The sequence below is a fragment of the Malus domestica genome, chromosome 14 (assembly GCF_042453785.1).
Source record: "Malus domestica chromosome 14, GDT2T_hap1".
Lineage (NCBI taxonomy): Eukaryota > Viridiplantae > Streptophyta > Magnoliopsida > Rosales > Rosaceae > Malus > Malus domestica.
In genome coordinates this window covers 15,531,923-15,549,660 of record NC_091674.1, presented here as the reverse complement: position 1 = coordinate 15,549,660, position 17,738 = coordinate 15,531,923, and the positions used below count along the sequence as shown (strand labels likewise).

Below are 17,738 nucleotides of genomic sequence, written 5' to 3'. Positions count from 1 at the left end.
TTCTCTATATGATTCCCTTGAATATGATTTGGAACAAACTTCCTAAGTCATATTCATTTGCTTTGGCCAAAGACTTACGAATCATATCTTAGAGTATTCTCCTTCCACCATGAAAGGTTAGAGATTCCTTGTTGTGCATTCATATGCCTACACGACTAGATAACTTGACCCCAACAATGCCGTGGACACTCCGATGGAATGCCGTTGACATGATCAAAGATCAAGGACCTAACCATTAGACATCTATGATGCCTCAGGTCAAAGGACTACTTTGCATATTGCAACTTTCGAGTTCTTACATGACATGTATGTTCGAACTCTCTTTTGATCGTTGTTTAGTGTACTCGATTACTCTTTCGAGCACCTATGTGTTTGTCTTAGTGTCCAACACCAAATGACTTGAGACTAGTCATACTCACGCTTGAGTCAACATAACACATACTAGCCTTAGCGGATTGTCAATGCCCAATCGGCAATCCTATGGCTAGGAACGTTTTAGGAATGAACATAAGAGAATGGTCTCGATAATCTAACTCACTTAGATCACTTGTCTCTTAGATCAAATACATCCCTTGGATTCCCTTATTACTTAAACACATGATACAATAAATAGTGATTAACAATAAGCTTTGCCCTTCATTAAACATATAAAAGTTTAATACATTAAGTATTCCAAAAAGTTATTACATCAAATGAGTGGCTTTGTGGGCATACTTCCAACAAAGGGTAACAGGGCCGTTGGTTCAAAAATCGAAAAGGCACCACTCTTCGGATTTCGAAAAAGCAACACTCGCCACATGCAACATCAGCTCCTCGGGTATCACAGATAACTTTGCCAAAGATGGCTGACAAAATTAGACACATAAATTTTAAAGGATCAGCTACCCTAATATTACCCACAAGGGTAAAGGAACAGCACCACTGCTTGATAACTAGAAAGTCCAAATGTGGGTCAACCTCCGTGCTTCGTGGCAAGGTAGACTGGCAAAAATGCCCAACCTTTACTCACATTCAAGAAAACACTCCTAACAAGATTTCTTGCTAAAAAATCGAAGAGGCACAGCTCTCCAAATCTCGAGAGCCAGACTCCCAACAAGATTACGTGCTAAAAAATCGAAGAGGCACTGCCCTCCGAATCTCAAGAGCTAAACTCCCAACAGGATTACGTGCTCAAAAATCAAAGAGGCACCGCCCTCCGAATCTCGAAAGCCAGACTCCTAACATGATTACTTTCTCAAAAATCGAAGAGACACTGCTCTTCGAATTTCAAGAGTCAGACTCCTAACAGGATTGTTTTCTTAAAAATGGAAGAGGCACCGCTCTCCGAATCTCGAAAGCCAGACTCCCAACAGGATAACGTGCTCAAAAATCAAAGAGGCACCGCCCTTCGAATCTCGAGAGCCAGACTCCCAACAGGATTACTTTCTCAAAAATCGAAGAGACACTGCTTTCTGAATCTCAAGAGTTAGACTCCCAACAGGATTACTTTCTCAAAAATCGAAGAGGCACCATTCTCTAAATCTTTAGAGCCAGACCCTCGACAAGATTGCTTGTTCAAAAACTGAAGAGGCATCTCTCTCCGAACTTCGAGAGTCAGATTTCTTTAGATAAAGCTTGTCTGCAATCTTCACACGCAACATCAGCTTTCCAGATACCACAGACCACTTTTTCAAAGTGCTTTGACAAAGTTAAAACATGTGAAGCTTGCAGCTCCCACTACATTACTATGACCAAGAAGGGTAAAGGAATGACATTACTACATGTTGTTAGGGAGACTCCTATATATGTCAACCTCCATCCTCCACAGCTAGGCAGACCTGCAAATAAAAAAAAATGCTCAACTTTTCTTCACATCCGAGAGGGCACTCTCAGCAGAGTCTCTCGAAATACTCACCTTATTTTCCTCCCGAAAATACCTCTGCAAAAAAGCCACACTATAACAAAAGTATCTCATATCATCAGGGTTAAAAGCAAGAGTATCTCATATCATACTTTTTCCTTGTCTTTTCCTTTAGCCTTGTTCTTACCTGCAAGACAAGGAGAAAGAGAGCAATCAGTCAGCACTTGGAATCAAGCTTCTAGTCAGGAACTGACTGCCTGGAACCCCTTGCCTGATTACTTACCTAGCATTGCTCTCGAGTACTCATTTTCAACATCTTATGCTTCCAGAGAAGATACCACATCTGCCTGAAGAACAGATAGGGCAAGTGAGAAGGATACAAGGAAGCATATGGAGACAAGCGTAACAAAATATGTGTCGATACATCCACTACTTTGTCAACAGCAAAAGTATCTCATATCATCAGGGTTGAACGTACTCTAGATTTAATGGACTTGTTTTGACCCTCAAATTCTTGAGTCGGCTTTATACTCTGGAGGAAACCAGGAAACCCTCAAGCCCAGTTCAAGAATAAGCCTGTGGAAAGTTACTTCTTCAAAAGCAAAAGTATCTCATATCATCTCTTCTCCATTTGTTTCTCCTTATACTTGTTGCTGTTTACGACACAAGGAGAAGGAGAACAATCAATCGGAAGCCGAAGTCGAACTTCCGATCCAAGTTGCTTGCTTGGAAGTCTGATTGCTTACCTTGTCTGTTACCTCCTTCGGCAAATCTCCTAGCTCGGCGAATTGGGGGACTCCTACTATAGGGTTTGTATCGCACTTAACCAAGCCCGAAACTACAAGTAAGCTTCAATTGAAATTGATACATTACCTTGTGCATCTTCATCGGTTAAAGATACCACCTTTGGATGGAGGAAAAGTACTTCCAGAGAAGATGTCACATCTACATATGAGACAGATAAGACAAGTGAAAATGATACCACACTTCGGTACTTAGAAGTTTCATGATTACTCAATGACTTGGATCTTGCAAGTCCCCAACCGAGGAGCTTCCCTCACTCGGGAACTTAGGCGAGCACTGTTTGTACTATACTTGACCAATCCCAAAACTACTGAGCACCGGTAAACGTTATACCGTCAAGGACCCAGAAGAGTTTCCCTCCAACTAGGAGGCCAATCACAGCGCGACACGTGTCGACATCAGAAGCCAATCATAGCACGTATCAACATCAGAAGCCAATCACAATACGACACGTGTCAATGTCATAATGAAACTAGAAACTCTCTTCTATAAATAGAGATCATTCTCTCACAATATTTCCTAATGTCATTTGTACTAAATCATTCAGTAGTACTCACTAAAGGAGAGCTTGAACCTATGTACTTGTGTAAACCCTTCACAATTAATGAGAACTCCTCTACTCCGTGGATGTAGCCAATCTGGGTGAACTACGTACATCTTGTGTTTGCTTCCTTGTCTCTATCCATTTGCATACTTATCCACACTAGTGACCGGAGCAATCTAGCGAAGGTCACAAACTTGACACTTTCTGTTGTACCAAAGTCCTCGTTGATTTTGTGCATCAACACATTCTATATAATATACTGTATGCTACGCAGTTTCCTCTATTTTATTGCACAAATGCATACTTTAAAAAACGTGGAGTTTTGCAAGACTTATAAAAACATATATATATTCAGAAAATTTAATAATCGTCGTGGTCCTCTCCGAGGGCGGATAAATTACTAACTTGACTCTGTAGTAATCACACACCAAGCATCTCTTCCTCCATAATCAAACCAAAAACTTCTCTCATCTCACAGCTCCCAAATGGCCACGGTTCATCTCTAAATCTTACACCAACTAGTACTACTTCCTGTTCTAGAAGTGAGCATATGACTTCAAAGAGAGAAACCTTCACTATATGGATGAAATCGCTTGTGATGCAAGGAAATGGGTGCACTACCTTTGATGAAAATGGAAAAGTTGTTTATCGCATAGATAACTACGACAACAAGCACAACAACAAAGTTTATCTCATGGATCTCCGCGGGAAACTTCTCTTTACTCTAGGTGAGAAGAAAATGAGCGTTTTTACAAGTTGGAATGGGTACAAAGGCAACGATATTGGTGCCAAGAAGCGAATGTTTCAAGTGAGAAAAAGTTGTAGAATTAATCTTGGAAATAAAGCCTGTTCTTGTAAAGTAACAATGGGATCTGATAGAAATTGCTACAAGTTAGAGGGTTTGAATTGTAAATCATCATTATCAACTTTCAGAATAAGAGACAGCAATGGAAGAATTGTAGCAGAGGCAAAGAGAAAGCAGTCAAGTTCAGGAGTAGTTTTTGGAGATGATGTGCTGACTTTGGTGGTGGAGCCTCACGTTGATCACTCCTTCATCATGGCTCTTGTCACTGTTTATGGCTTAATTAGACATCCAATATGATTCTTAGAGCAGTCTCAGATACATGTATGGATAGATGTCTAAATAGTAGAGCAGCATGGTAAAATCAATTTAGTTTGTGTGTTTTTTATAACCAATTTTTGGTTTTTTTTTTTTCTTTTTTTTTATTTGTGTGGGAATTCAACCTTTAACTCTGTGAGACATACATATATGGATCCAGCTTTTCTCCTAATTAATTTTCAGACACGCTGATTAATTACTCATTCTTTTCGGTCAAATACTATATTTATTTTACTTCGTGGTGATTTTAGTTTTTAAATACAATGACATTTTCTACACTAGGGGGAGTTTCACAAAGCTGTACAATGGGTAACTTTCCGAAAACAAAAATAAAAGCCCTAATCTTGTTGGCTGGTTGATACATTTCTATAATAGTATTTCATCACATCCATCTATTAACACATGCCATTAGGGTGGTTTAACAAAAGAAATAGAATTACAATTTAGGGATGTTAATTCAAATAAGTGAGTTTTCTCCAAAAAAAAAAAAAAAAAAAAAAAAATCAAATACGTGAGAAAATAAATTAAGATTATCCCGTAACGTACGAGAAAAATATTGTAACAACCAAATGATTGTTGCAGTCCTATTAGATTAGGAATGTGATTGTATAAATCCTAGTAGATCTAGGAATATCTCTTATATTCCTATTATTAGTTAATTACCTATTAGAGTTGTAATCCTAAAAGGATAAGGAATTAACTTTCGCTACTACTATAAATAAAGGCACAATGGGGTGATACAACACTTACCTCACAATTACACATCTCTCTCTTCTCTCTCTATGCCACACCCTCTCTCTCTTTTTGGCCTCCATAATTGTTTAAGTAAATTATGCCTACAATACATTATCAGTATGTTCTTGACGCTATGCCAAAGAGAGTTTGTTCTTCAATCAGGAGAGTATTACGTTTTAATCATTCTTTTTATGATTAATTTATTATTTTGTTGAATTGATCTACATGCTATTGATTCCATTTAATTTTTCTATGTTGAACGTGATACAACGCATTGGAGATGCAATTCTAGCTTTCAGAGAAGGATCTTCTACAAATTCAAAGGCTTTCGTTGTTTTCTGTCAATTAGGTATGCTTAAAATAAATAAAGATATTTGAAACGACCATGAAGCATAAAAATATTCCCCATGATACATGAACCCCCTACATTTATATTTACCTTCCAATATATATATATATATATATATATATATATATATATATATATATGTATGTATGTATGTATATGTATATGTATATGTATAGTATATGTTTCATATATTTGTCAATATACATGTTTCATGCATTACGCAATTAAATTGCCATGTGGAATTGTGAGTCAAAGCATATAAATAAATTAGAAGCAAATTGGGTGGTTTTCAAACCCTAAACATGTCGGGAAAAAAAAATTGCATTAGGCCCTGTGCGGCACCACTACCGCACCACCATCATGGCACCACCAGACCATCACTGGCCTGAAGCCCAGTCGTGTGGCGTACATCATGACATGGTGACGTTTTTGTCACCCTTTGACCACACGGCAGCAGCCTTTGGGCTTGCTGCGTTGACCCAGACATCCCAAGGCCTTTGGCTTGATAAACCTAATTGGCTTGTAGACCCTTAGCCTAACCAAAAGCTTGCAGCATTTTGGCCTGATGTCCCACGATGTCCTGTAGGCCACTGTGCTATGCCATGCACCCCGGCCTGCTTGCTCGCAGACTTGTCTGCTAAGCTTGGCTTGCCCTAACCCGAACCTAGCTTCAACTAGGCTTCCCACGCCAACCCAACGGCCCGCTCTTTGTTGGGCTTGCACCCGTTCCCAATTACTTGGCCCAAACGTTAACAGCTGTTGCTACTGGGCTCCCAGTCTCGACCTGTAGCCTGTAGCCACATATGGGCTGCTCTTGCAGCCAAACCCAAGCCCAATTGCCTTTAGGGCCTTGCCCTACTTACGTAACCCAGGCCAATTACCAATGGGCTATGGTTTTTCAAATCAAAAGCTATTATTTAGCATTTTAAATAATTTTAACCCGAATGTTATTGTTATTTTGCTTCCACGATCAACCCCGTTTGGTCCCGATCTATTGAATTAATTAAAAGTGACCTGTAGTCCATTAAAAGTGACCCCGTTGACATATTTTTGTAGTAACGAAGCTCTCACACTTGAGTTCCCGAAGTAACTCAAATCCACTATACTTAAATCAGCATATTGCATTCTATATTTCTTGCAGGAACCTCTCCTTTATGAACTAAACGTTCATAAACTAAATTGAACCTGTAGTTTCAAATTTAGTGCCTTTGAAACCCATAGTTTTCATAAAACAATACACCCATGGAAACCGGACGTTTTTCATGAAAACCATGTCTTAGAACTTAAATGTTCTAACTTTGATGCTTATGGATGATTCATTCCTATAGCACCAATCATAATCTTGTTCCCTCCACTACAGTGAATTGTCAAATCGTCACAAGTTTGATTTTCCCTGATTTGGATGTTTCTAACAGAAACCACTTTATGTGGGATATGAAACGTGAATCTCCACTTGACTATCAAGAAACTGAGACATCATTGTAGCCAACAATGGGATGCAAAAGCTGAATAAGCATCCGCCATGATCTTTATTCAGAGACTTATGCCCGAAACATTACAAACGGAAGTATCTCTCGAACAAGGATTCCATGGCTATTTGGCTCGCTCTTACGGACTGTCTGATCATGCGAGATATTGCTTGAAGCACAACATGATTATGTCCATGAATGAGTACAATCCTGAAGTTTCTAAATCCAATAGAATTTTGATTGGAGATTACTTTTTCTCGTCCTACCATGTTTCTAACTCCCTCCTAAGGCAGCAGTGTAGAAAGCGGAAGTTTACCAAATTCTCGGATCTAAGTACTACCACAAGCATGAGAGAAAGGTATAGACCCAACTTTGGGTCAAGTTTACCGAACGGTATAGACCCAGTTCAACCAGAGTCTACCAAATGGCTTAACCCAGTTCAGTCAAAGCTTACCGAATGATGATGCCCTATTTCGACAGGGATGCATCGAAGGGCATACTCTACTTCGACAGAGATGCACCAAACGATACTACTCTGCTTCGGTAAAGACCTACTGAACAGACCCCTCCAGCTTCGGCTGGAGCCTACCAAACCTAATTCAGGGTCTATCTTTCTCACCATCCAATTTTGAGATTGTTTTTACAACATATGGTAGAATTAGGGCCTGCCAAGGTGTGACATCTTGCCCAAAGCATGATCCTTGGCATCTAAGACCTAAAACTTCAAGAATAAAGGATATTATTCCCAAACCTCAACCCGGTAGAATCTACTTCCGTCTCAATGGAATAAATCATTGATTATGCACCTGTTCGTGCCTCTACCAATGTCATTGAGGAGTACCATTCTTGTAGTCAATCTATGAGACTAATTTTGCTCCACCAAACACCATTGGAAGAGCAAAATTTTGACATGAATGGCCTTGTTGGCCGAATCCCTTTAGTAACTTTGGTTTACTTTGTGAACATTTTTTCATGTTCTTGGATTCAAGTTTGGTGTTTGTTTTTCGTTATGGATAATCTTATTGATATTTTCCTTGAATACAAGTTAATTGAATCATGTTTCTTGTATACATGTGACCAAATTCAATTAAACACATGATTAGGTAGGAATGTGGGGAATGTGATACTACGCACACTAACTTTAGACCTAAATCACATCTCTAGAAAATACTTCCAGTTTATCCAACCTAATTAAAAGTATTGGCATGCTCCTCGTTCTATGAATGGTACTGAATTACCATGTTAGAGACCTTATACTCTATCCATTCTAAAAGAAATTCGTCGACTTTTCTTAAGGATATTCGAGATGACAATGGTCATTAATGAAACCACTGAAGAAAATAGAGTGAAATATCTTTGCACCACCTCCAAAAATGAGCTTAAAGCTTTGATTTGGGGCCAATGAGCTATCTCCCAACTAGGAACACGCTACATGTGGCCAGCTTGGAGCTTGGTGATTGAGTAGTTTACTTGTTTTGGCAAGACCATTTAGGACACTTAGGTCGAAAAATGATGCTATGACGCATCTTCGTACCCGAAGTACAGATCTTGTGCCCACAAGCACAAATTGCCAAGCCTGCTCATTCGAGAAATTGATTTCTAAGTCATCCCTCGCAAAGATACGAAACTACCTTCTTTTCACAGTGGAATGCAAACCATATAAATACTTATGGTTTTGGTTGATGAATCGACAAACTGGTCACATGTTTGTCCACACACATTGCTGCTAAACCCTGTGCCGATTAATGATTCACCACTCTACTTATCCCTTAAAGTCAGGGAGACTGGATAATGCTAGAGAGTTTATGTCGACAGTTTTCGATAAAGTATTGCATGTCTTTTGGGTTTATGATTGAACATCGAATTCCCACGTTCACCTTAAATAGCTTCGCCTAATGATTATAAAGCGCAATTTAAATGATCGCCCGAACTTTGGTGAACGTACCAAGTTTTTGATTTATGCCTAGGGCTATACAATCTTGTACGTAGCTATGTTGGTTTGCCTTGAGGCCCATTGTCACCTAACCTATTCGACGTTACAGTTAGTTACTGGGTACGAACCTAACACTTCGTATTTATGCGATTTGGGTGCGCATTCCATGTGCCAAGTTGCACCGCCGCAACATACCAATATGGGTCCTCAAAAAAGGATGTGAATCTTTGTCGATTATGATTCTCGTTCACACTAGCTCACTTAGAGCCCTTGCACGCGATCTTTTTACTGCTCATTTGCGAGTTGTCACTTTAATGAGACAATCTTCCCATCGTTAAGGGGATATAAGAACGTCAACATTCCTGTAGAATGGCGCAAATATGCGTGGACATTGCCCACTATGTCTCATCTCGATCCCCATACCGCACAAGTGTGATAAGCAAGTGTGATGAATTCTAATTTTCAAAATATTGCTCCGAACACATTCCTCTAATCTAACTAAAGTGACAAGATCATATACCATCTGCAAACATGCCTGCAAAGATAGACGTACTTAACGGACGTTGAGTCAACATCCCTTAAGGGTGTGCTGCCCCTGTTGGACGGTTTGGATGCCCCTGTTGGACGATCCAGTACATCGTAGATAGCCATCAATTTGTCTTGGCCTGGAGCACAACATATCACTCGGTTCATAGGATTCATTTCCCTAGAAGAGGAAGATCATGATACAACAATGAATCCATACTTGATCACTGTCTCAGATTGTTTCCATCTCATGAGATTTATCCGGATTACTCTCAAGACTTAAAGTTCTTTGTCTAGTATACTAGTTTGGATGAGTTAATGGAATTGAAATGAGATTACCATCGATGATGTTTTCATTTATATGGTAGCTATCGACATAAATGAAAAGCGACGATATCGAACCGTGTTCCGTTGATTAAGTGACAATGTAGAACTGATTGGACAACCGAAATGACAATCCGGGTCAAATTCCTTACCAAAGTGTGTTTTGGACGTATCGTTCCTACACTACCCAAGGTAACCCTGTTATGGTACAAGTGGGAAAGGAAGCGTAATGAGATGAATGAAATAATGGGATATGATGCACGCCTTACGGCGCAAGGTTTCTTTCAAAATGTCCGGTGATTGATAGCAACATTATGAAATGTGGTTAGTGTTTTCTCCATGGGGATAAAGATACGGAAATTTACATGTAAGTTCGTGAAGAATTACATGGACTGACTCAAATAGTTCTAAAACAAGGAACACCTTCTTAACTTGTTTAAGGCGTTCACTTACGGATTGAAACAATCTGACGAATATGGTATACCCATCTAAGTGATTATTTGATCAGTCCAAGGATTGAATGAATGCCCTTGCGTGTTAAACTATGAAGTCTTATTCCAAATTGCTAGAGTTACAGTTTCTGTCGTTGACACGAATCTCACTAAGACTCTCGAAAAGCTTGAGAAAACTACATCGCGCCTGAAGACGGAATTTGAGATGAAGGATCTTAGGAAAACTCATTTATACCTTGACCTGAAGTTCATGCGTGTTCTGACAGTACCTTGGTCTACCAGTCAAACTACACCCCAAATGTGTTACCTTGGAGTATACCTATTTTCGTCCATATGTTATATGCAAATGAGATCCTTGAAGAGGTTATGGAATCCGAAATTCCATATCTAAGTTCAACTTTAAGCGTCGTTGTACTTATCTCATTGTATTAGACAAGACAACTCCCTCACTGTTGATCTATTGGTAAAGATGCAACATCGTGCCTACACGCAACCACTGAATTGGTATTAAAGACGTACCCTGAAGGTAATATGGATTTGGGCAAATCCCAACGCATCCCGAACGTATCCAACCTTCATGATCCTCGGAATGATGTTTGCCTTGTTTGTTATACTGACACTGGTTACTTATCAAACCCGCACAAGGTAAAATCCCTGAATGGTTATGTCTTTACCATTAGGAATATCACAATATATTGGAAGTCCATGATATGACCTTACTTGCGAAATCTTCGAATCATTCTAAGACTCACCTCACTGCACTACGCCACAAGTGTGACATGGTTAGGAGTTCTTGTTGAGCATATTCAAAGTATTTGCTATTTTCATCCATCGTTGAGTCCCAACGACGATCCATGGAGACTATGCCGCATCTATCCACCCGACCAAAACGTGATACATCAACGAAGTCAACACTAAGACATATTGCGTCTACATCTACATCAGCAAAGCATCAGGATATTGAAGTCATGCAAGCCGATCCCATACAACCTTGCCGACCTCTACACGACGTCAACCTTCCAGAAGCTTGTCTAAGGAATTGGTATGCTTAACTATTCATATACAATGTTTGTAGCTCTTATTTGGAAGTTCTGTCAAACTCAGGGGGAGTATCCAGAAGTATACTCACTTGATCTTAATGTACTCTTTTTCTCTACGATTAGGAGCATTTTTCCCACTGGGTTTTTGCTACCTAACTAGGTTTTAACGAGGCACCCGTCCAGGGATGATCATACCCTTGTGAGCTCTTCTACTTGCATCCAAAAGACGTATAGTTTTGACTTAATGCAACTTCTCACTTTTCTCCTTAGTCTATGGGTTTCCTCCCACCTTAGGTTTTACCATAGCAAGGTTTTGTGAGTTTTACATTTCATGCATTCTTTTGTTAATTTAAGACTCGCATTCGCTCATTGTGACAACGATTTCATCAACTGTACTTACTTCTTCACTGAAGATCTGATGCGCCATTTACTTGAGTATTTACACACTCAAGGAGGAGAGTTGCAGTCCTATTAGATTAGGAATATGATTGTATAAATCCTAGTAGATTTAGAAATATCTCTTATATTCCTATTAGTAGTTAATTACCTATTAGAGTTGTAATCCTAAAAGGGTAAGGAATTAATATTCTCTACTACTATAAATAAAGGCATAATGAGATGATACAATACACACCTCACAATTACACATCTCTCTCTTCTCTCTTTATGCCACACCCTCTCTCTCTTTCTGGCCTCCATAATTATTTAAGTAAATTATGCCTACAATAATAATTAATATTTTCGATATTTGAGACAAAAAAAAATATTTTCAACATTAAGTTGAAGTCAACTTAACGAGGATGATGATAACTACAAACAAATTAATAAAAGTTGATTACTTCATGATTAATTTTGACAGGTCCCATACATTGCATCAATGAAAGCTCCCTTTTGTCCTCCCTATGTCTTATAAATCTTTGTTTATTTTGTTGAAGATACGTGAAATTTTACCGATAAGAGACTTTTACCAATTTCAGTAACAGTATGTTCGGATGAATAAATTTAAGATTACTAAGGAATTTTAAAATGATGGAAATTTAAATGATGAAATTTTATTCTATAGAATTTGTGAATTTTCTTGTTTGGGTAACCTAAAAGAACAATGAAATTGAATACGGAATTTGTTGTTTTTAAACTCTCAATCATAAAAATTGGAAAATGACACCTATTTACATGAAATTTAAACTTGGGAATTGGAGGTCCCAAATTCCAAGTTTTTTTCCATGCGGAAATTCTAAATTTCTATATTTATGAATCCAAACAAGGAAATTGATGCATGTCAATTTATAAATTCTGTCTTTAATTCAAATTCCAAGTTTATTTCTTTCATCGAAACATAGTATAAGTTTTTATTAAGCAATCAAACTCAAAACTCTCGGGGTGCCTTCTGCCTCTCTTTCCCAAATCAAAACTCTCTCTCTCTTCTTAGAGAAATTTATTTAAGCATTGGAGATCTATTAGCCAAATCTCCCTCACCCCAAACACTCTTTCAGCTCGACTGAAGACGGCAGATTTTTATTACCACAAATTGGTAGTTTTATTGAGAGCTTGATGTAATTCTCAAAAAAGAGCTTGCAAATCTTTTCTGAATTTCTTCACTATTTGAATTTTTTGAAGTCCCAATCTCCGAATTTTAATTCCTTGATTTATGTGCCTTAAAGAAAAAAAAAACATGGATGAAAATTCTGAAATTACGACGAACGACACTCCTACGTACCTAGGTTTTCACCCACAGCGCCCCGCAAACCACGGCATGGCCCCGATGCTGGCCCCGCACCGCCCCGCACCGCCCAGTAGCAACAACTGCATTTCCAAAGACCCAGACAGCAGGCGCAGTCGCTCGGTTTGCTACCCAGTCCACCGCATCAGCTGCCAAACCAGTAGACGAGGCCCAGGTAGCCCATCCTGATGCTCGGGCCTCCCAACCGTGAGCCCAACGCTTTGCAGCAGCCCGTCCTGCTATGCTAGCCCATTAATCTCAAAGCCCAGATCGCTTCAGCCAAGGGCCAATCAGGTCAACCCGACACGGATCCGTGCCCGCGCACCTGATCTAGACCTCTGGCTAATTGGCCTCAGAATCGATCCAATTGAACCGCCTGCAGGTCCCTGGACCGGACCTGGTTCCGACTAGACCAGGTAGCCCAACTGGCTAACCAGAATTTGAGCACAAGCGATGATTTTTAACCTATTTTGTAAAACACTTTTATATTAATGAAACTTTCATATTGGCAAGCATAATCATTTTTATTTTATTATTTTTGCTAAAACAATTTTAGCAATATAGTTACCAACCTGTTTTTTTCACAACTGTTTATTTCCACAGACATAATGAGTTTTAAAGAAAAGCACAACAACCCCAAATTAACCCTTGAACCAAATATCTTCTTAAGCGTGTAAGATCAAATTTATAATTAATGTAAAAACAAAAATAAATAACTGTTATTTCCATTTTATCATTCATTCTTATTATATATTTTTTCCTTAATATGAATGAGTAGAAGATGACTATTTTACAAAATTAATAATTTTTAAAAATTAAGTTAGTTATCTTTCACAGTAATTTAGACTATTTATTTTTATTTAGTGGCAGTGGTTTAAGGAGTGGGTGAAATAATTTGGTTCAAATTATGTTTGAACCTAGATTTGTCATCCCTCGTACAAGTCGAGTGATAGTGCTTCGAGTTGAGTTAGCGCACTTCCATACGAGGTACACAGAATCGGCCCACTCAAACGCCCCTAAACATCTCAATGCAGATGGGTTCAATTCACTTTCTTGCCACATTCGTGGTCTAAAGGAGATTCATAAGGTTAGCAACATCAACGTTTTTTATGGAGAGGAAATAAAGTTTTTGAATTCAAATTGTTACGGTAAAATTGACTATTCCTAAACAAAACGTCCAAGTCTGTAATGACTTAGACTAGCCACGTTTTCAGTTCTAATTATTTTAGTTTAAGTTTCTCTCTCATGCTCTTGATCACAAGAATATCAATCATTTCAGAGACATTACTCAAGTTTGACATGCATATGCATTCATATAGTTAAGTTTATGTTAAATGTAACATCCCACATCGACCAACGAAGAGGGGGTAATGTGCCTTATATGTACATACCCACCTTTATCTAGCAATAGACATTTTGGGAATTCACTGGCTTCAGATTCCATCGGAACTCTGAAATTAAGCGTGTTCGGGCGAGAGCATTCCTAGGATGAGTGACCCACTGAGAAGTTCTTGCATGAGTTCCCAGAAACCGTGAGGGCGTGGCAGGGGCCCAAAGCGGACAATATTGTGCTACAGCGAAACTGGTCTGGGATGTGACAATTTAGGTTTGGGCTTCACACATTTATTAGTTTGATATTTTAATTAAGCTTCCATTATCTTAATTAAAAAGCCCATGTCTTTTTCATTAGTCGCATACCCCTAGACTAATTGTTGATCTGTACATTTGCATCTTTAGTATATTTATAATTCCTATTGATTTTAATTTTTATCTCGTAACATGTCGTCCCAATCTTGAGGAACTTGAAAACAAGTTAAAAGTCTTCTACTGTAGTCTATTTATAGATGCATTAGGTTAGGGTTTCGTGCTGTTGCCATAACACAACATATATATGCACTCAAAACAGTCATTTATTGACGAGAGCATGCATTAGGGTTATAGAAGTGATCAACATATCATATCCTAATCTTTGCTGCTGCATAATGCATTAGAATAGGTGCTGGTTTTGGGATGCTGCCATTTGGTTTTGAAAGAAAAGCTACTGCAGCTTTATGGTTTTAAAAGAAGGATCATGATCATCTCTTGACCCTTAAAAACTGAGCCTGCTAAGTAGGCAAGCGTGACCGTTGAAATTTGATTCAACGACTACAGTTATTATAACTTTTAGAGGGCCCCCCTGTTTATAGCCGTTAGATCAAATTTCAACAGCCACGATTGTTTGCTCAGCATGCTCAGTTTTTAAGGGTTAGGAAAGGATCTTGATCCTTAAAAGAAAACAAAATGATGCACTACTTATTTCATCGTTTTTACAACAAATATTTTTATAGTAAGTTTTTCTTATTGAGAAAATTGTTGGTTTGATTTTACAATGATAAAGAGTCATTTTTGAGAGAAAAATCTTATAGCAGCCTATGAGAGACAGAGAGTGGTTTTCATGAATTTTGGGAGAGAAAAATCAGTTTGCATTGTGTGGTTTCAAAAGTATAATTTTTATTTTGACACTAGTACAAAAACACACTTGTGCGACGAAAAATTGCATGATGAAGGTACACATTTGTCACATAATGTTTGGAAAAAATGCGATAAAATCCTAGTTTGGTGCCAGAAAATTACGTGACGGAAAAATTCGTCGTGAAAAGGGCTTTTGCCCGACGAACCCACCAATGCATCGCGTAAAGGGTTTTTGCGCAACGGACCAACAATGTCTTGCAAAGGATTTTTGCGCGACTGACAAATGCATCGCGCAAAGGGTTTTTGAGCAATGTTATTGTTCTTCGTTGCGGAAAGACCTTTTGCGCTATGCGGTTGGTCCGCCAAGCAATTTTCTGGAAAAAAATGCTGTAATATTTCATGCCAAACAATATGCGTGACGCTGTTTGGTACTTTACACGACGAGACCTTCATTGCGTAAAGTCAACGAGTATTTCCAGATAACAAAAGTAGTTTGGGAGGTAGAAACTGCAAAACCAAATTGCAACAGCTGCTTCCCTCCCTCATCTCTCTTGGTGGATATTAAAATCTAGAATTCCCAATTATTTTATTTCCCTCGCACACTCGTGAAACTGAATGAAAACCTTAAAAAGAAAAGCACTAGTGTAAACATTTTAAATTGAAGATAGAATTAGTTCATTGTATTCTTATAGGGTAAATGAGTGTAGTTGTAAAAAACATCAAAATCGAAGCTAAAATAGCCGTTAAATCGTGAATTTTCATCTATAACCGTCGAAAAATTTCTTCCCAATACCTAATCTCTAAATGTTTGTTTTTTGATTTTTGAAGTATTCTATCTCGGAGTATATACAAACAAGTTTGACGATTGGATCATTGAAACCAGTTTTGTAGAATGTGTATTTCGTCAAAACGATAGATTCAACAAACACTTAAGAGTCTAGTTTATATTTTCATTAATTATAACATAAGGTTTTGTGGTATCCACTAGTGTAAATATTTTAAATTGATGATCGAATTCATTCATTGTATTCATATAGGGTCAAGGAATGTAGCTGTAAAAAGTCATCAAAATTGGAGTTAAAATAACCGTTAAATCTTAATGTTTCATTTATAACTGTTGAAAAATTTCATCCCGTTAGTTAATCTCTGAATGTTTGCTAATTTTTGACATATGCAATCTCAAAGTATATATAAACAAGTTTAACGGTTGGATTGTTAAAACTAGTTTCGTAGAATAAGTATCCCATCAAAACAATTGATTCACGAACACTTGGAGTTTATTTTATATTTTTATTAAGTATAACATAAGATTTTGTGGCATCCACTAGGGTAAATATTTTAAATTGAAGATCAAATACATTCATTGTATTCATATAGTGTCAAGGAGTGTAGCTATAAAAAATCATCAAAATCGGAGTTAAAATAACTATTAAATCGTAATTTTTCGTTTATAACTGTCCAAAAGCTTTGTCACGTTACATAATCTTTGAATGTTTGTTTTTTTTTCCGATTTTTGACATATGCGATCTCGAATTATACACAAACAAGTTTGACAGTTGGATCATTGAAACTAGTTTTGTAGAATGTGTTCCCATCAAATCAATAGTTTCACTAACACTAGTAGTTTATTTTATGCTTTCATTAAGTATAACATAAGATTTTGTGATATCCACTAGTGTAAATATTTTAAATTGAAGATTGGATTCATTCATTGTATTCATATAAGGTCAAGGAGTGTAGCTGTAAAAAATCATCAAAATTGAAGTTCAAATAACCGTTAAATTGTGATTTTTGGTTTATAATCATAAAAAAGTTTTGTCCCGTTACATAATATTGGATGTTTGTTTTTTGCGGTTTTTAACGATGCGATATCGAAGTTTATACAAACAATTTTGACGGTTGGATCGTTCAAATTACTTCATAGAGTATATATCCTATCAAAATGATAGATTTTAATAGAATCATACATTCTGACGAAGAAAAATAAATAAAATCATACATAAATAAAAACACTTGGAGGAGGTGTTTTAGATTAAAAATTTGGACAGCTGCCAAAATTTTGGCATGGCGCCCAAAATCTAAACTCCCTATTTCCATTTTGTTAAAAAAAATAAAAATCCCTATTTCAAAAAAAATCCTTTTCATTTCTATCTTGTAGCTTCTCGGCCTTTCCTCTTCAGAAATTTCCAAATGCCTCCACCTCTACATACCCGAGCCCAATTCCACCTTTCCAAATAAAAAACAAAATCATCTTTGATTACAAACCCAGCGAGTCCCCCGTGAACTCGTCCTCCCTTCTGTCGATTGTGCACCCAAGTTCGCGGCTTCTTCTATAAGGTAAAAATCCCAAGGCTTGTATTACTCTGTGATTTTGGAGCTAGCTCTTACTAGGGTTTTGGTGAATTTCTAATTGTTTTGACAAATTTTAATTT

At 37.7% G+C, this 17,738-nt stretch overlaps 1 protein-coding gene across 1 annotated transcript; it reads left to right on the top strand.

Moving 5' to 3' along the window:
• The first annotated feature begins 3,738 nt into the window (after nt 1-3,738).
• Nucleotides 3,739-4,290, top strand: LOC103454805 (protein LURP-one-related 3-like). Its single transcript, XM_008394402.3, has one exon. It carries the CDS (start codon nt 3,739-3,741, stop codon nt 4,288-4,290), a length of 552 nt encoding a protein of 183 aa, XP_008392624.1.
• The last annotated feature ends 13,448 nt before the right edge of the window (nt 4,291-17,738 follow it).

Coding starts and splice junctions, on each gene's coding strand:
- LOC103454805 (XM_008394402.3), top strand. CDS start 3,739: ATGACTTCAAAGAGAGAAACCTTCACTATATGGATGAAATCGCTTGTG.